General features: G+C 31.3%; 1 protein-coding gene across 5 annotated transcripts; it reads right to left on the bottom strand.

The window, feature by feature from the left end:
* Window positions 1-1,168: 1,168 nt before the first annotated feature.
* On the bottom strand, window positions 1,169-19,746 carry slgA (proline dehydrogenase slgA). Of its 5 annotated transcripts, none has more exons than XM_003700250.3 (11): window positions 19,166-19,746; window positions 7,260-7,468; window positions 6,959-7,140; window positions 5,089-5,153; window positions 4,790-4,974; window positions 4,213-4,387; window positions 3,720-3,830; window positions 3,508-3,639; window positions 3,216-3,415; window positions 3,037-3,125; window positions 1,169-2,930 (listed from the first exon to the last, which is right to left on the bottom strand). In XM_003700250.3, exons 1-11 carry the CDS (start codon window positions 19,469-19,471, stop codon window positions 2,725-2,727), a joined length of 1,860 nt encoding a protein of 619 aa, XP_003700298.1. In that variant the 5' UTR covers window positions 19,472-19,746; the 3' UTR covers window positions 1,169-2,724. The 5 variants fall into 5 exon arrangements, with proteins under 5 accessions (XP_003700298.1, XP_076388647.1, XP_076388648.1 ...); XM_076532532.1 differs by lacking the exon at window positions 19,166-19,746 and adding an exon at window positions 14,645-14,788; XM_076532533.1 differs by lacking the exon at window positions 19,166-19,746 and adding an exon at window positions 14,714-14,755.
* Window positions 19,747-20,616: the final 870 nt, after the last annotated feature.

Here is a 20,616-nt window from a genome sequence, read left to right as displayed (position 1 = left end):
AAATCACTCGCATTCAACATACCATTAGCCACGTAAGAACATTTAGCTATATAGCATGTATAAACTTCAACAATGCCTCTTTATTTATCGTTTAAATCTCCCTCTAAACTGTAAATGTAACATGATTCTGGGATTTGCGTAATCTTAACAAAAATCACATATTTTGTAGCTTCTTTCAAAAACGATTTAGTCTACTTATCTCGACAACTGAAAATACAGACTACATACACATCATAAACGCACTTACAACATGTAATAACACAAGAGATGATTACAAAATTGTACGTTTCGTATACAAAGTGCTCCATTTCAGGTTTATGGAACTTCAGGATCTTGTAGGAAATGAAATTGTAAAGGAAAATATTTTAATAAATGCGCGTCCGGAAATGTTCACTTAAATTATATAGTTAAAAACTTGAAAAACTTAAGTTTTCTTAAACATTGTACTAACTCCTGAAATAGTCATTCTAGAAAGAAACATATTTAAGGAAACGCTGCAGATCATTAAATGCTACCGCAATCGAGGCCACACCCATCTCAATCAGAATCATAATGACATCACAAATCAACTTTCAAGTTTATCCAGGAAAAGGTGATTAATGAGATCATCCAAAAGATAATAATTACAAGTACTTTTTATTATAACAGTAAGATTTATTATTACTTTGGAATTGGACCTTGTTGATTTTGGGATTTTTGTATTTTGGGACTTGGAACTTGGGACTTCAAGATTTTGGAAAAGTCTACATTTTTCAAATTTTTTAACTATAATATTTCAAGTAAGCATTTCCAGACCTATTTTTACCAAAACTTTATTGTTTAGAATGTCATTTCTTGTAAGGCTCTAAAGTTTCATGAACCTGAATTGGTACACTCTGTATATTACACAACTTATAGAAGAAGATGTTTACAACAGACGTAAGATTGAATCTTTATAGTAATGAGTAAAAAAATTCTGTTTTGATTAAAAAAAACAAAACTAAATACTGATGATCAGATTCCAAAACATTATTGGACTACTTTGGAAACTATCCACCACAGGTTGAATTATTTTCATTGCTGATAAAATAAAAATGTGAAACATCATTTAAATGTTTCTGTTTTAAATAAATGAAACTTCAGCCAAGCAAAAGCACAGGATTCGTCATTTGATATGTAAAACAATGAATTGAAACTCGACAAAAATTTATTGTTTATAAATTATAAAGTTTCCTTGATATTTTTGGTTTCTCTTAGAAAGAAAAACGATTAAGAATTGTATTGAGAAACAAGGCGCATCCCCTCTGAACAGCGCCATACATTCATGGATTATCTCATATCTGTTAAGAAAAGCAACTTTAGGCTAAAGTGAAATGAATGAGAAACTTATGCAACTCTATTTGTTTCCAATTCCAAGTGTCACGGTTCATCATTGTTTCAGCCTAAGATTACTTAACACTTATTTAACATGCGTAATAATTGCACACAAAAAATGGCTCTTCGTTAACACCCAGCCAAAGAAATTTAACAAAATGTTCTGAAAATGTTTGCCATATTCGTCAACAAACAGTGCGAGCCATTTTTCTTAATAATGTGCAAACACTTCCCGTTAAACAGATTCTACTACAATTCGTAATTTGCCAATACTATCACTTTGGTAATATCCCTTCCTGGTAACTACGCATAGCATATGGAACTAGTTTACTGAATATTTATTCCACACGAATATTTGCTTAATTAAATACAATGATACGCCATCGATTTAGTCTCACGATTGCATATTTTCGTATGGAAATTTGGATATTTTTTTTTGAACAGCAAGTATGTACGTCAACGAATTATCAAACATGCACTGCGAGATTCTTAAATAAAGTATAAAACACAGGACTAATATGTTTTAAAGTTATAATTTTCTTTCGTTTAAAACAGGCATTACCAAGGGACTCCCCAACGACAGCTACACGGTCCCCCACTACCATCTGCCAGTCCATATCTCTACAAATCAGTAGACTCTCAAATTTAGAAATTTGGAATTATGGGGATTAGGAAATCTAGGATTAGAAATTTAGAAATTTCTAATATGAGGTAATCTGGAAGGACGTAATAAAGATCCAATCACCCCGTGTAACACGCAGATATGTTCAATATCGATTAAAATCAGCAGAGATAAACAGTTAGAGTGGAGTTTGTTTCCCTACAACTCGGTAGGATAAAAAAATAGTGATGGTAGCCGAATGTGGCTGGCGAGCCACTACTTGACTATGCCTGATTTAGAATATCATTAGACGTTACTCTGCGAGCTATTTCATAGAAATTCTTTATAAAAAAGAAGAACAATATTAAAAGTCATTTTCATCTCTTTTTTCCTTTTTTATAAAATGAATTATTAAAAAATGTACTTGTTCAATGTAATCTGCATTGAGCACGATAAATTTATTAACAAAGCGTAAAATGTGCTTCTTCTTTATAAAAGTCGTAGCGTTATCACTGGAGAGTTTTCTGATAATGGACATAACGAGCAATGAACGTAGTTCTACCACATGGTGCGATATTGAGCAGTTTGCACTTGATAATGTCACACTAAGGCAATTTTGTATAATAATTAACACTGCATATAACTTCCATTCACACACGCGCTCGCGTTGTTGCTCTGCGTACCACAAATCTTTTTCTTTTTAATAATTTACAATCACTACTTAAGTTTGATGCTTAAAATCTGTCTGTGCAAACAAAACGACCAACTGCTCAAACGGGAGTATAATTTCCTTTCGGTTTGTAAAATATTTGCCCCTTCACGACGCGCCTCATAATCTCATTAAACAGCAGATTTTTTTCCTTCCTGATTTTCTTAAGTATACCTCGATTCTCTTGGGCACGTCGAGAAAGGTATGGCAATACTTCTTGAACTGGCCCGTAGGGGATATATTTATACGCTGAGTATCCAGACTGGCCTAAAATTCCAGTAATGTAATTATTAAGAAATCAAAGTGCACATGTAAGTCAATTTCCACTACTTTAATATAATAGATAATTTATTAAGTGAAATAAATACTGTACCTAGTGGAAATGTAATATAGTCGCACATTCCTAGTAACTGACCAAAACAGATCACTTTGTCCTCTGGTGAGATTCCTATCTCCTTCATTCTGTATCAGTGTAACATATTTATAATACTTGCACAACAATTAATCAACACATATTTAAAATTTTACAAAATTATTGTACGGTATACATACTTTTCAATGGCAAAACGCACTGTGTCCTCATTATGAGAAGCAACCATAATTCCAATCTTTTTAGGATCCTCTCCCTTATCTTTGTACTGTTTCATCCGCCTTAAACATTCCATAAGAGTCTTATGGTAAGATTCAGTTGTAGCTTCATACGTAGGATTTATTGGGTCCGGATAACCCATAGCTGCCGCTCGTGCTCTTTCCTGTGTTAACAATGAAAAAGGTTGTCACGGAGATTAAAATAGACATAAAGAAATAATACCTATTTCATTAAATTTTATAATGCAAACCTTACCTGTTCTATGTATGCCCCACGAACAAGTTTAGCACCGAAATAGAAGTTCTGACGTTCAGCTTGTTCGAGATCCGTTTTCACTTCATTATAAGCTTCTTGCAAATATGTCTGGTAAGTATTGAACACCACAGCCTATGAAGTACACCATTTGGATTTAGACCACTGAAAAGTTACTAAGTGATAATATCATATTTACTAAGCTAAAATGTTACCTTATGTGTATTGTACTTGCGCATCATTTCCAACGTTAATCGCGAAATCGCAGGTTGGAAATACGTTTGTTCGGCATCTACCATTATACGTACATTTAGTTTATCAGCCACCTGAAATAAAAGTTGGCGATTCTGTTTCTGCTAACAAACTAAATTTCTGTGTTATAGTTCCCTATACATGTTGTAAAAGTATTAATTATGTTTAGTATATGCTAAACTACAGTAATATGATTTAGGGATGAGGTCGCAGGCATTCCTTTGAAAATACCAGTACCTTATACATTATCGAAAAGATCCCTTTGCACCCTGACAAGATATGAAAGATGCATTTTATAGCTACGTTAGTATCCAAGAAAATATTTTTTGTAATACCTTACGAGTCCTCCCTAATCAATGATTAACGTTTTCATATCTTTCAAAGCGTTTCAAAGCTCTAATCTACATTTCAAATGTCATATGAGTATATTTATACTTCGTTTTTAAATATTCATACCGTAACAATATTATTCAGACGCCTTATCATGTTCCTGAACATTTCTTCTTCTTTCGAGGTTAACTGCGACATGAGCCTCACCATTTTACCAGTCTTAATATCGGGTACTTGAAACGTCTCGCTGAGTTCATAATTCTCATCCAAAATCCCACTCCATGGGAATAAATGTATAACACTGAAAAGAAATGTGACATTTATTATTTTAATATCAGATTTAGGTATACTGGAACTTTGGCTCCAAGTGGAGCTTTAACTCGGGGCTCTGAAACACAGAGATCCTACAATTTTGAGATATATTCTAAAGGTTCTGAACTTTGAGATTTTGGGATTTTGGAATATTAGGCCCCTAAAACTATAGTATTTTAGAATCTTGAAACTTTAACTATTTTGGCTCTGGATTCAATGTTTTGGGATTTAGACTCTGAGCTTTGAGACTTTTATATACATACTGACACTATAATTGTAGTATGTTTTAACCACACCTAATACAAAAACTAAGTATAATGATATCAAATTTGTTATTAATTTAGACGAAACAGTAAGAGTTAAATAATGAAGGATAATCTCGATCAATTACCCCTCCTTATCCGACTGAATTTTTTGAAGAAACTTTTGTACTGGTGCCGCATCTTTGATGTGTGCTTCTTCGAACTTCTTCATAAAATCATCCGGTTTCGCATGATGGGTCAAAACTGCACCTTCACCGCCAACTACGTCCGACATGTATTGTCTTGCTCGCATAATTACTTCTGATAATTGAAGCTGAAAATCGTTAAAAGTATAATAATAATTGATACACCTTTAAAATACGAGCAAAGTTTGTAAAAAAAATGTATCTCTTTATTGAGATATTTTAATGTTATGCTTTTTACTCACTAAAAGTTGTGGACGACCAAGAGCTGTTAATTTAATGGCCGTAATACCAACTCCCATTGAAGCCGCTGTAACAAGCAGAAAAACATATTAAAATATTTTTATTACATTAATTTTAAAAATTAGAAAGATTGGTATGTGAATGTAGAACAAAGCAATAGATAAAAAATGAATAGTATGAGGGACAAAATTTACTTTTACCATGACACAGTTCAATGTGGCAATTAATTATACTTTATAATAAAGAGATCAAAGTTTAAGACTTAGTTTCGTTCATTATAAAAGAACCATTTATAATATCATCGTGTAACATGTAACGTATGTTTTTATTTTACATTTTATATCACGATATTTGCGTAAATAAATATAAATTTTGTTTCACAATTTCGATAAAAGAGGGTATTAAATTAATATCTTTTAAGTCGATTCAAAGCAACGTTATGTGACGTTATTTGGTCGCAGAGCAGAATACAAGATTCTCTACGGAAGATATTTATAGATGGTACGTTTTCGTATTCTTGACTAGCAAAATTTCTCGGGTCCACCGCAAAAAAAAAAGGGTTTACTTGGCACTATTAAAGCAGAACTCGACCATTAAAATTTCTATTAATCAACTATATAATTTGTACTCCCGCATATATGTATAATATAGAAGAGGGAATTAAATGAGGAATTAAGTGCTTTATAACTTCGTGTTATAAAAGTTGAAAACATTTTCAAAGTCGAACAATTCTGGAGTCTAGTTTTAGCTTTCTCTTTGTTATCCAATTTTGGTGTTGGTTTCGACTACTCGAGGACACGGTCCCATGTCGTATCATACATACATAATGTATGCGAATACTAATCCCGGATACACATACTTTCAGGCATCGATCAAAATTAGGCGTCCATTAGTGCGGTATTCTAAACTTGAATATAATTTACAATGTACTAAATCATCTATCGCATTTTTCTGCATTACTAGCGTTCGATTTCGAACGCTAAATAATTTCAGTTACGATGATTTATGAAATACCGATAAGCACCATTTGCGATAAGATCAGTTTTGAAATTTGATTAAGTTTGTTTGACTAATCTTAAAAAGTGGAAACACTAAGTGTATCCCTAGGAAAAATATCGCTTTTTTATTATCTTTCTTGCTATTGCAGGTATTGAAATTAGTATCTCAGATGTACCTCAAACAACTGACATACATGTTTTGTTACTAAATTATTAGAAATTATAACTCTTTACTGAGTCAAGTTGAAACTTCAGGTATCCATATTGTTCCAGGATCCTGACTGCCGCATAGAACTTTCTTCAATATTCACATTCTTTACACCTTTCTTCATTCCTTAAATAACAAAAAAGATAATCATATATTCTGTCTCAAGAGAATGAAAATATGACTTGTATTTTCGGTTGATTTAAATTCTAGGTTTTGGAACTTTGGACCTCTAGCTCTCGAATTTTTAAAAATTCACTTCAGGATTAAGACTGGGATTAGAATTTTTGAACTTTGAAATATTAGTTTCACATTTTTAAGATATAAAGACTTCAGATTTTAAGATATATAGACTTTGGACCTTTGCTACTTGTGCATTATGAATTTTAGGATTTTGGGATTCAAAGACTTTGGAACTCCTAGTTTTAGGTGAAATCTTGAACCTATCTTAAGACTCTAATATTTTGAAGCCTTGGAATTTTATAAAATAATACATTACAAGCGACTGGGTCATAAAAATGACCATATTCAAAAGTAGATCTCAACTCATTAAAAAAATCCTGCTCTAAAGCAATATATTTTCTGAACATTTAACGCTGTAATATTATTCCTTAAAATGAATGAATAATTTACAAGATTTAAAAATTTTGACTGAGGATATTGACTCACCAGCTACAGACTCTAGGCATTTAATAAAAATGTCCATGTTACGTTCACAATTAGCTTCGTTTAGGTAAAAATAAGTTCTTGCTGAAGATACTTTGTATCGACGATCAGCGAACGGTTTTGCTACATGGTACTTCTTCAGGGGTCCTTCCCTTTTCTCATCTCCAGCTTCTGACACGGAACCTCTGTAAACAATTAAATTCAAAATTAAGTTAATAATCATTAAATTAACTATTTGAATTAAAAGTTGTAGAAGGAATAAAGAGCATCAAAACTTGTAACAGGTAGTGACATTGATACATACTGCATTTCACGTCGTTCCGCCTCTTCCTGAGAGATATCTTCTTCAACTGAATAATCAAGAATAGGTTTCACACCAAATTGTCGTAACCTATCCAGGACAGGAGTGATCTGCGCCTCGTCTTCGCCGGCGACAAAGTGACCGTAGAATGTAGCCCTCATAAGCTTTGTAAACAGTTTCTCGCCAAGCACCTGCCTGGTTAATTTCATTAACTGTAACAAAATAAAAAACATATATTTAATAAATGATTGACAAACACTAAACTGTTAAACAAAGTACTATTTATTAGAGGGCTAGTGTAATAAATTTTATGATATTTTTATATATACTCTGGTATATACCAGAAATACCAAGTCACTGAAAAGAGATCAAAAAGTCTTTAGTAAAAATTGCAAAGCAGACATGGTATGATCAGTGAAAAGAGTTTAAAGTTTTATTTACTCAAAGTTCAACAGACATTGAATTTAATGTTTAATGTATATTACCAATATTGTATTTGGACTAAATTTGTGACTGCTAACAAATTATACATAGATAGTTGACGTTGCTCACAATCTCAGAAGCTTAAATAAATAATAACTGAATCGAAGATCACTGTCAGGACAAGAAGTATGTGATATTTCTTATTAAACATTTGAATTATTCCTTGCACCAAAACTTAGTTGCTATTATTATAATCAATGTTTAATTCAATTACTTTTTATTAGACCTCTCCAAATAAAACTATTACTCTATACCATAACACATGAATACTACCACAAGCAATGCTGCTATAATTACTGTAGTTATATAAGCTATATATAAATTGTGGTCACCAGTTCTTTAACAGGAGATGTTACATCAAAGAAAAATGATTCTCTTCTTAATTTCACAAAGTGCTTTGAAAGATTTCCTTCGCAACAGCCAACAAGGTAAATTGTTTTCAGTTCATTCAAAAAAATCTTAGGCGTATTATATAAAATATATTCAACATTATATAATCAGTTTGAAAATAAATTTGTTCATTTTTCAATGTTAGCTCCTAAAGACCATTAAATCAATAATCAGTTAACCACAAATATGTTTAAACCACAAACATAAAATCTGTCTTTAAAATTCGCAACACTACACATTATCAGTACCAATTAAATTTACCAGGGTCATTATTTCTGATAAAAATGTATCTTATGTCAAGTATTCAAATTTTTTTTTTTTTTTGTTAAATTGAAATTATTTCCGCCACATACTTCGTTTTTTTTCACTAAAAAAATTTCTTGCTGATTGAAATTCGAAAAATTTCCGCTTATAAAGATAGAACAGCATTCCAGGTGTTTAAATATGCATACAGTAAATTGGCCTAAAGCAATTACTGGAAACATTTGTTACAGTTTACGATCAATTTAAGTGGAACTATGCATGTATGCATCGAACACAACGTTTATTAAGTCTTATTTGCATAAATAAATTATGAGCCATACTATAACGTTTCAATGATTTATACTTATGACTCATGTTGCTATTTATCAAAGATAAATACACATGCCTATCACTCTGTGTCATCTAATGAAGTTGAATCAAGTATCAATATAATATATAAACAAGCAATTTCACGCAAAGATTTGTGTTTCCAACAAACAATGTAATATAATTACATTTCTACTCTTTTTGTGAATAATTGTGATTTGAAAATTTTGAAAATTCTAAATTTGACAAATTCTGAATTCTTGAAAAATCTTGAATACTGAAAAATTTTAATAATTTTGAAAATTTAAAGATTTTGAAAATCTGAAAAATCTCCAAATCTGAAAATCTGCAATAAATCTAGAAAGCTTAAAAAGTGCAGAAATTCTGAAAGGTCTTAAAAGTTTTGAAAGTTTGGAAGTTATGGAAAGTCTTCAAAACTTTGAAAGTCTTGAACCTTTTAGAATTCTTGAAAATCTGATTTACAAAATTCTTAAAAGTGTATTTATAAACCTTTTTCACAATAATTGAAATAAATGAGCTTTAATAAACTGCATATGTAAGAAGATCTTATCATAATTTTACATGTGAAATCGCAAGATAAGAATGTGATATGAGATATGTATTCGAAATATGCATTGTAGACGTGACAATCACACGCGTCATTGATTAGAAATATATAGGTTGTATGAAGTGCACCGACGAAGTTTGCCAGGATCAATACGGTCTTGGCAAAAACGTTCATTCTTAGACGTTAGCCAATCGATAAACTGCTACACTATTGCTAAATAGGCAGATTATTTCTTACTCAGAACTTCGAAATTTTTAATTATAAATCAGAAACTCCACATTTTTTAAACTAAATGAGTTGTTAATTTTTTAACATTGTACAGTAATATCTTACATAGAATTGTATAAAAATTGACCTATACAAAAGAATATACAATTACATTCAAAAAACAATCTTTTTCTACCACTGTATGTGACTCTAATAGCAGTGAAACTAAATTCTTTGAAGTTCTTTTTTTACACTACTATTAATAATGACAATTTAACGTGTAAATTACGTCAGTGTGGTGTAACTGTCCTCTTAATTGTCACAGATTCGCTAGTGAGGTTGCAAATAATTGAAGTGCTGAGTGTACCGGGAATTGACCGGTGTTATCTTACTCCAACTCCCTCGACGCTGATTGTAAATGCGTCTGGAGTGAAAATAAAGCCGTGTTGACTTTATTATTTATCATAATCGTATCAAGCCGAAATCCAATTAATTATATGTATGACAATATGACGAATAATCCTTCAATGATTCACTGCTAATCAATAATGATGATATCTCTAAAAATATAATAAAAATCTTTTAATATCTCTGGATTTACCCACTTCAGTTAAACCTGATTTACAAAATTATATTTTTAATATCTTTTCGAACTAGATCGACAGTGTAAGATACAAGAAGTCTATGAAACAAAAAAAATGCAATTAGTCGATTCACAGGATGGTCGTGATGCAAATGGAAAGGGTTGGAACGTAATTACGAGTACGTTTCTTCATCGATTCGATGTCGATAGGTTTCACAAGACAATTTATCGTGAAATCGTAGGAATCAAGTATCACAGGGGAATTTCCAATTGTTAATCAGGCTGAGGAACACGTCGTTCAACAGTATTTCGTAACTGTAACACACTGTATTTTTATTGATGTGTTTATGTCCATCTGCAAAAAAATTAAGCAATCAATTAACTTCAATAAATTCTACTGAATGGTACCGCATTTCCCTTATCAGCGTTATATTGCGCATTTTGTGATATGAATATTTCCATCCGCTTACTCACTCGTACTATGCTTCCTATAGGTAATAGGAACGTATCCGTAGAGTCGGCGACGCGCGGTATTTAAGCTGCGGATATAGGAATTTAAGATGTTTAGAAAGAGGCTTTGGTAGAAGGACCTTTTCAAGTGAAACTTTAGTACTGAGATTTTGGAAGTATTAGGACTAGCATTTTGCAACTGGAATTTTAGTATTTTGAGACCTTGCAATTTTGGGATCCTATAACTTCGAAAATTTGGGACCCTTAGACTTTGGGACCCTTAGACTTTGGGACCTAGAACTTTATAACTTCAGAAGTGTGGGATTTCATAAGTTTTAAAACTTTGAAATTTTGTAACTTTAGAATACTTAGACTTTGAAATCTAAAACCTTATAACTTCAGAAGTTTAGGATTTTAACTAAGTTTTAAAATTTTGGAAATTTAGAATTCTGGGACTCTGTAAATTTGGAATTACAGAATTTTGAAACTGTAAATCTAGAATGTCCAGTTCTAGTTTCATCAAAGTAGGGAAATAAGAATATATAATCAACTCATTCAAACTACTTATAGGTGCCAAATATACACGGGACTTATACTTTATCCTTTAGGACTTAAAATCTTCAATTCATGTTTATCTACAGTAAACAGGGACTTATTTCCATCACTCAATCGCATTACGCTTCTCTAGAAGTCTCAAGTATCCTTCCCAACGACGTACTTAGGTCTACAATCCAAATCCTTGGAGTTTAGCATGCAACAAAACTGGTTCTTAAGTTTAAGTCAAACATTTTTTCCCACTTTCAACAGTTAAAGGACTAACGACATGTATATTCTTAAATCGGACATGTACATATATGTACCATTGATATCAACTAATAATATTTACAAAAGCGGAATCCTAAATACATCAACTAACGTTTTGTTTATGTAATAACGATAAGGTAGTCTTACAAAGATTATTCAAGTTTGCTAACATCATATATACTTTCTGATAAGAGATACAATGGGTAATCATGAAACTACTGGAGAGAAGGATATTTCAAATATACTTTAAAAATCTACTGTTATATAAACTCTTCTGTTGAACTTGTACTCTGATCTCAAACAGATAATATTATTTCAAATTGGCTAAAAGAATAAATATTATGTAAAATATTAAAAATTGATTTACAGAACTCGTATAGAATATTTGCACATGGTGATTTTAAGTTTTTTGTACAATGAGGCTTTACTTGTTGATCAAAATGACCAGGGGAACATCTACGCGCCGACTTAAGATTTTACGAAATCAGTCATTTTTAAGCGAGTTAGTAAATTCGAGGAAATTTACATTTGAACGTGAGGTTAAACTATCCAAATACTTCAATGATAATACGTTTACTTGAGTAATTTGCGACTCATTAGCTAGACGTTAATACTATTTAGCTTGTTTTTATATATAATGTTAATGAAAACAGATAACGTATCAGTCATTTTCTCCGACACTTGGTTCAACATTAACTTTGTTGTAAAATTAAATATACTTCTACATAATAGTTACAATCAAACTTTGCCTTCACTCTTATAATTAACTGGTTGTTAAAAACGAAATACAGATTGCATCCAATTTGCATAAAATTCTGTAAGTGTCATAGTTACTTAGACTAGTAAAATTAATTTATTGTGTTAATTAAGGTGTTGAGCTGGTCTTTCAATTTAACTGTTCTAATGTACATAAATTACAGCAAACAATCTTTTCCAATTTAAACTTCTACAAATAAAAAATATCCAACCTTTGTTTACATAAAATGATTTCGTAGATTACTATTTCGACTCATACAGACTCGATGGAAGTATCGTTAACATTTTTTGCGAAGTCGACCTGCCGAATTGTAGAAGTTTGGGACCAGCTAGCCTTGAAGCTAAACACGTGTTCCGATATAATTCAATGAGAAACTCTGATTTCTCTTCCTAGCTTTCTTATTCGTTTACATATGTATTCGTCTGGTGTTAAACCACACGTCGAATAAATAATGAGTACTTTGGCACCGGATCGACCATATTGTTCTGATTAATAAAATATTTCTGGAATGTGTTATCTTTCACTAACTGCAGAATGTGAATACTGTTCAAATTCAAGCCACAATTATATAAAATAATCAAATAGAAAAACAAGCGTTTAATATCTTCAATTGCTCAGGCAATAAAATCGTTTTTCTAAGACACACCCAGTGTGTCATGTTTTGCATAGCATCTGAATGAGACAGAACGTGTGTCGACCTCAAACGCAACATTTGAATATTTAGTGAGATAATAGTATAAAGAAAAATGTATTTTCTTTAGCATATTGACTCACTAGTACACAACTTTCATAGAAGTAATTTTGTTATACCTTCTGTAATTAAAGATATAATGTACAAGTAATATGTATGCACTTTTGATTACCTAAGTCTAGACTACTTGAACTCTAACTTGATCATTAAATGATGTACCAAAATTTATGCACAATATAAACGCATTTTACTATCATATAATGTAACAAATAAAATGAACAGAGTTCAAGTGCATGTCATGTTATGTTGGCCACATTAAAGTGATAAATGTTTCAAATAACTACTGCCAACGTCAGTGCAATCTGATACCTTTGCTAACACTTTGATGCTTAATATTAATGATCAACGTGTATATACATTTTATTGAGACACTCTGTATAGTGAGAATGGGTGCATCATTGCGTTGGTGCATTCACTTTGCCGTTTCCAGACACTGTCTGTCCGTGTAACCCTGATATGCTGACTCAAAGTAGATTGCTGCCTCGAACCTCGCCACTGTCATAGTCTTCATTCAGACACTTGCCAGACAGATACGACACTGTTTCAGAATCTTTTCATATACATCGTGTCTACGAGTGCGTTGCACATACTAATCGATTCATTGTTACGTCGTCGCATGGCTGACTCACGTGCCTAGAAGAGTTTGTTGCATATCAAATGAAGCTTGTTTAATTAGTGTTGGTGATCACGTTGTTCATAGTGATTGATTATGTTATTGTGGCTTGAATCCAAACTGATATTATTATGTATTTACCGTAAATTTCTTTCATTGCTTTGTGTTGTGAATCTGAAAAATATTTATATTATTTGGTTTAAATAATACAAAATAATGTAATGTAAGATAATGCAATGTTGTGATAATAGACATTTATGTTGAACAATGAATTGCATGGTAGTCCTTTGATAGTCAAAATGTATTAAATGTCTAGCTTACAAATGTAAAGCATTATAACATTAAAAATATAACACATCAGTAGTATCGATAAGGTCACCTGGATATAATTTCATAATTTCATCAGACATATAGAATGTATTGCAGTTATGAAACTCTGTGGTTAAAAAATGATAGGTAGTTTTACCCAGTTTTAACTAGCTACACATGATTTCAACTCAATAAGCAATCTAAAATATTTCTTCTAAAATGTACTTAATGTATCATCAACTACTTTGCCAGTAATTTGCCATCATATCGTATAATTTTTATATAAATAATTTTCAATAATTAAAAATATAAAATAAGTGTTGTATGGACACTCTACATAGAAGGTTTCAATAATGTGTATACACACTAAATTAATAAATACTTTGGATTTTGGGACTTTGATGCTGTAGACTTTTGTTTACAAAATTTTGAAACTTGAATACTTTACAATTTTGGGCCTTTGGGACTCTGAAGTTGAAGATCTGTAACTCTAAGCTGCAGAAACTTTGGAATTCCTGAGGCTTTAATTATGTACTGTAAGACTTGATAAATTTGAAACTTTCAGACTTTGGAAACTTGACTCTGAATCCTGAGACTCTGCAATCATAAAGCCTTGAGATTTTGAGTCTTTAAAACTTTAATATTTAGAGAAAATTTGAAACTTCTAAATTCTTAAATTTGAGAAATTCCAACTTTAAAAATTTGAGAGAAAAATCGTATCACGGGCCGTACGAAAAGAAACCGTATGAAAAGACTATACTATATCTTCAATACTTAATTAAATAAAATAGTCACTAATGAACGCGGGTACGTAATACTTTGAATCAGTATATGATTGCAGACAGGCGTCTGAAAGCGGCAAAATGAATGCGACACTTGTGATGCACCAATTATCATGCTTACAGATGTATTTATCTCCATTCCAGGTTGTTTTGTCGATGTCATTTATATTAAGTTATTAGAATTGCACACCTTTTCAATGCTCGTTACGCACGACATTATCAACGAACGAACAGGTCACGCAGAATAACAAACGCGTGTTGTGATACAAAGTATCACGAATTCGATAGAAATCGTAATGATTGTAATCACCAGTCGAGTGGTGTTATTAATTCTTGTCACGGGGGTAGATATCAATAGCATTGACTACCGTGGGGGTCGTCAGTATCTGGCGTCTCAAGCGCAACGTAATCAAGTAATTACTAAAAGAAGAAAAGGTGTTTTAATATAAGGTTGCAATACCTGAAAATTAACCAATTCATGTCGTTAATAAAGTCCGACGAAATATCGGAAAAAGTATTAAATAAAATAATTAGTGCCTTCTATTAATGAAGTAATTAATACCTTATACTATTTTAACATTAAAATAACAGTATTTTGTTTCCTTCGTAATACTGTTTCAATTAACATAACAATAATTTCTATGTATTTTAAAGTAACATTTTATGTTACTTCTTATATTTAATCAAATTATGGTAACGCAAAGTGCAAGATTATGTAATATCTGTATATTTATGTAAATTAATCTCCAGAAACATCATAGCAATAACGCTTGAACTTGTATGCATGTAACATTTTTGTGTTATGTAAGATGAAGGATAAAAATTCACTACTTTATTTTAAAAGTAATCAAACAGACTATTGCATTAACTGAAGTACGCAGATAATTTTTCTAATTTTAATTGTTTCTAAACAAAGAAGCATTATGTGTATTTTCTAATCTACTGTACAGTATTTGAATTAGGGATCATGTAAATTGAATATATGAATAATATTGCACACAAAATTTGAATTAAAATCCCAAATATTTCATGAATATTAATCAACATCATCTTTAAAACATTCACTTGATTTCTCAAAGGCTAAAATTAATGTACATAAATTTAAAATTCTATTTTATATCACACTGCCATTTTACATTTTTCAACTAATATGATACTTTACTTCCAGAAAAAAAAATAGTAATTATAGTACCTTTAACTTTCCATGTTATTAAAGACATATGTGATGCTCTTTCTTATATAAAATCGTGCTCTCTAATATTAACAATTTCATTTTTTAAAATTACTAGGTTTGGTCTCAGCAGCTTCCAATCACACACTTTCATCTTCTCTTTCATCATGCATTCAACGCAGTTCTCCTTAAACAAATTACAATAAATGTTATATAAATGATATGCCAATTTTAATGATTTTTTAATATATTATAATAATTAAAAATGTTTCACTTCAAAAGGAACAAAACAACTTTTGAAGCTGTTCAACAAATAATAAATTGAAAAAAAGAAGTCACCGATTATCAGTACTGAAAAGGTAATTACCTGAACACTTGAAATTATCATTTGATACTGTGCATATTGATTAGATAGAAATCAGAGAAGCTTCCTAATCATGTTCCAACTGTATCATATTAAATTTTTAATCATGGAAAATTCAGAATAATGAACAGATGTAAATCTGTTTTTAAGATATGAGATTTGTTACAACAGTCTGTTTAATTATCTATTTAAAACAATCAGTATTATCTTAAGATGATTACCATGACAATAAGATAACTTTATAAGATGATTTTAATTTTGTTTTGCATGATAAACGATTGTTACAGGACTTTGCATACATTTTCATAATTAAACAAGCTTGTACAATTGTTCGAGTTAAATTTAAATTCTATTTTTCTTAATATTTAAGCTTCTTTTCGTTAATGTGTTTGCAGCTGTGTTTACAGATTACCTTTATCACAATTATCTGAATTTAAATTCCACAGGGAATTTTTATCTTTTTAATCTGATTTTACGGAAAGTACTTATAACTCAAAGACTGTTATAGAATTTGATCCAATAGTAAAACTTCAATCACGTAATATCGCGTCGGCAATGGGCGCCGCAAAATGTCCGATCACGCGATACCGCGGGAGTGGTTGCTGACATATGTACGTTGCAGCACACAACGATTGATCCACCTCCTATTCTCTGCAGCAAACACGTGCAATTCTATATTTTTAGAAAAAGCAAAAAGATTTAACTTTTTTTACATTCTTCAGTAACAAAAACTACAAATATCGTAAATTAGTACTACAGATATCGTAAAAAATTTCGTAAAAAATGATAGACTGATAAATCTTCAATGAGTATAACATAGGCTTCACACGGACTGATAAAAAGCTAATCGCAGATATCATTTTACGTTTCATTAAGTTTCGGAAATCTGTTATCAGATAATTCGTTGAAACGATTTCCTGAATGATGTAATAGCAATAATTATTTTATAGACAAAATTTTCAATTTTCATGATTTGAAGCTGCTGAGTGAACAAGGGACTACAAAAGATTAAGGTGGCACAATATTTTATAGCGAAGTAGAAGTGTTATAAAGCAGCTGAAGGAGAAACGTTACAAGTCATGTAGCACTTGAAAAATCAATAATAATCAATACACGGGTGTCACGGTGGTATCATGCATTCGGGATAGGAAATGAATCACCAAGTACGAGCATATCTATTTATGTGTAGCCGACAAGAACCGTCCTATAATTAGATACGAAGTCAATTTTCATTATGATACGTAACAATCATATCTTTTGACGATCACAAGAGTGAAGACGAATCCACTTTTAACAACGGCATCCTTTGCATTGTGATCTTTATACATAAATAATTCAGTTATATATACTTTTTAGTATATATAACATGGCATATTCAACAGTTTCACAAATTATTAATAGACTAGATTAAATATTATTTATAGTGACAGTGATGGGTTAGAACAATAGTGTTAATGGCAGACTCGTGCACGTTGAAAATATTTCTATCGTGACGGATAAAAATATTTAGAGCAGTACTTAAATGTAATCCTGTACTCGAGCAGAAAACATATCAGCCATATATTACAATCGATCTAATACACGAGAAAGAAAGATTTAATGCGTCGTGAATTCGCGATAAAATTCTCGTTAATTTGATTAAATGTACTATAAATATTTACTATACAATCAAAAAAGAATAAAACTGGAAAGCACAGGGATCAGTTTGTATTTTGTACCAAAATTAATTTTGATACTAAGATAAGATTTGTCGAATATTTTCGATAACAAAGTACGATGATTCAAATTTGGAATGCAAAAGTAACAAAGGACGATCTTAAGATCAATTTAAATGATCCTTTGAACGATCATTCTTGAAGTGTTACGTAATTGGTTGCCGGTTTGCGACAAAATTGCTAGGTCGATTCAATGTATTAAGCATTTACTAAAATCAATAACGCGCCATGCCACGTCGTACAAATCGCGTACGAATCCTGACGCTATCAATAAAAGATGTCACGATCCTGTCGACTAATTAATGAAGTCTCGAAAATATACCTCAATGAGCCGACTTCATTAACGTTATTTTCGTGAAAACTCAACCGACACTTTTATGTCATCCTCAACCTCTATGCTGCGTTACAAATGCATATCCTTCTACATCTACCATATACTGTGCAACAAACGAGTTGAATTTATTACGAATGTAATTTTTACGATAGATACGTTACGTTTAATTACACAATATATTCTTTTCAGCGTTTTACCTCCAATTCAATTTATATAAGTTATGTCGAATATATTAAGGAAGATATATATATATATCGACAAATACATTTTTTACAGTCAGAAACGATAAATATAATTTTTACATATATGACAACTTTGGTGAAAATTGTATAATAAAAAATTAATACTAAACGATTAAGATGTAAAATGTACCACTGTTTAAAATGAATAGGAGATTTGAGAATGAAAAATCTTACAGTTTATAAGACAGAATAAAATGATAAAAATAACCTTCCAACATAGCCGCGAAATACTCGAAGAGCGTAACACAAAAAGCACATGTCAATTTCCTCCATCTTCATTGTACGTCATATGAAGATATAAATATGTATGTAAATATGTATATAGTTAATTAAAACTATACTCATACTAGAGTTATACATCGTTTAAATAATTCTCAAATTACAATTTCGAATAAAAGACAGATATTCGAGAGTAACAAATGTCTTTTTATTCGAAGACTTTCGAATAAAACAAACGAACAATGTTTAGTTCGAACGAAAAATTCGAATTAAACATTATTGGTTTTTTCTGGAATAACATTATTTTATTCGAAATTTTTATTAAAAAATTACCAATATTATTCGAAAATCAATATTAAGATTTTTCGAATACTGCCAAACAGTGTACCATTTAAATGACGTATTTTCACCATTTCGAAAAATCTGCAATTGATCGAAACAGCGGCAAAAAGAGTGAAGATCGTTTTATCTGAGCCTGTAATGAAAAGTTAAAAGGTATCTTATGCAAATTTAAGTAAATTCCATTGAAATCGGTTAACGTAACTAGGAACTATAAACGGTTAAAGTCACGAGTATCGCGAGTCATGCGAAACTTACCTTCATATTGTTCTCGACGAGATACTCGATCGAACATAGTTGATAAACGATATAAGCACGTATTAGTTCTTTGGTGGTTTTGCTTTTAAAAGCAGCTATCGGATCGTTAAACTTCAAATCCAATGGATCAATCTGACGAGTGACCGGCTTCACGTTAGCGGTGGCGCCGGTGTATTCGCGTTCGTGCACCTGCACCAACTGCACCGATGGCTTCGTTACGTTCTCTAGAAACCCGACAGGAAGTGGCACACACTTCCTTAGCTTTTTACCGGCACTGCAACGCGGCACCGATCTCAAAAACGCCATACCTTGGTGTCGCGTGTCTAATGTGAGAAATGTCAGCAATGGGACGCTACTGGTTAAAAGCTCAGACCACCTAGCACCGAGACGATTCTTTTCGAAGTTTCACTAGAAATAAAACGAACGGGCGAATATATACGGGTCGACCGTTCCGCGATTAAACGAATATTAAGCAAGGCGATTTTCTCGGTGACAAAACGGGGTAAATCCAACCTGCCACGATCGAGTCGGAGACCCCAATACCAATAGAGGTATCTCGTCAAAGCTTAAGCCGAATCACAAGGTGGGGTACTCGCAGACGTTCAGCGACGTACAAGGCAACCGCTTACCTTGCGACAATACGCTGTAATAATACGAGATTTATTTAAAAGATTCGTTGGAATGCTACTTTAAAATGTTTAGCAATTTTTCGAAAAACTTTCTGTTTTATTTTGTTATAAATATAACGCGGCAAAGTGAATTTCAATCGTTGTATGTTGCCCCAATTATCACATTGTAACGATAGTTACCGGGCTTTGGATTGGCCGATCGCTGGAGGTGTGTTCGCATTGGGGAACAGGATTGGTCAGTTGAATTTTGGGAAATGCCAATAACTGCGCAGTTGCATGGCGCGCACAGTGGCGCAAAACATGTCTTGCATTGCCCTGAACTGTACAACATACTTTTATTTAATTTATTCACTAATCTAATTTTAAAACTTCCTTGTAAATAAATTAGATAAAATAATATATCGTAAAATTTTTGCATTTTATTAGATATAATTGAATTGTAAATTTCATAAGTATTGAAATTATCGAATACGCTTTTTATATTTTATAATTATAATTTTTTGTTTTGTGTTCTTAACGTGATACATATTTTCAAGATATATACATATTTTAAATAAAGGTAACTGTTTATTGTTATTTTCTTATTATTATTATTGCTTGTGAAATTTCAATAATGTAATGGTTTTCAAGACTGCAAGAATTATGTAACAAAGGGACAAACTATGAATGATATTTATAAGAAAATATATATGTATATACTTTGAAATTTATTTATTATTACATTTCATATATAATAATTAAAACATGAATTATTTATGCTATATACATATTTTATATGCAATTGATAATATTATGTTTAAAGTATATAATTCGAATAATATT

Source organism: Megachile rotundata, chromosome 6 (assembly GCF_050947335.1).
Source record: "Megachile rotundata isolate GNS110a chromosome 6, iyMegRotu1, whole genome shotgun sequence".
In the NCBI taxonomy this organism is placed as follows: Eukaryota; Metazoa; Arthropoda; class Insecta; order Hymenoptera; family Megachilidae; genus Megachile; species Megachile rotundata.
The sequence above is the reverse complement of the archived record's forward strand: the minus strand, read 5'-3'. Positions and strand labels throughout refer to the sequence as shown.

Excerpts from the sequence above, each read along its gene's own strand:
- slgA (XM_003700250.3), bottom strand. The coding sequence starts at position 19,471 with ATGGCGTTTTTGAGATCGGTGCCGCGTTGCAGTGCCGGTAAAAAGCTA. Across the intron at positions 4,388-4,789 it reads ATTCAGTCGGATAAGGAGGG|TGTTATACATTTATTCCCAT; the intron begins GTAATTGATCGA and ends ATTTCTTTTCAG. Across the intron at positions 2,931-3,036 it reads CTATATTACATTTCCACTAG|GCCAGTCTGGATACTCAGCG; the intron begins GTACAGTATTTA and ends CTGGAATTTTAG.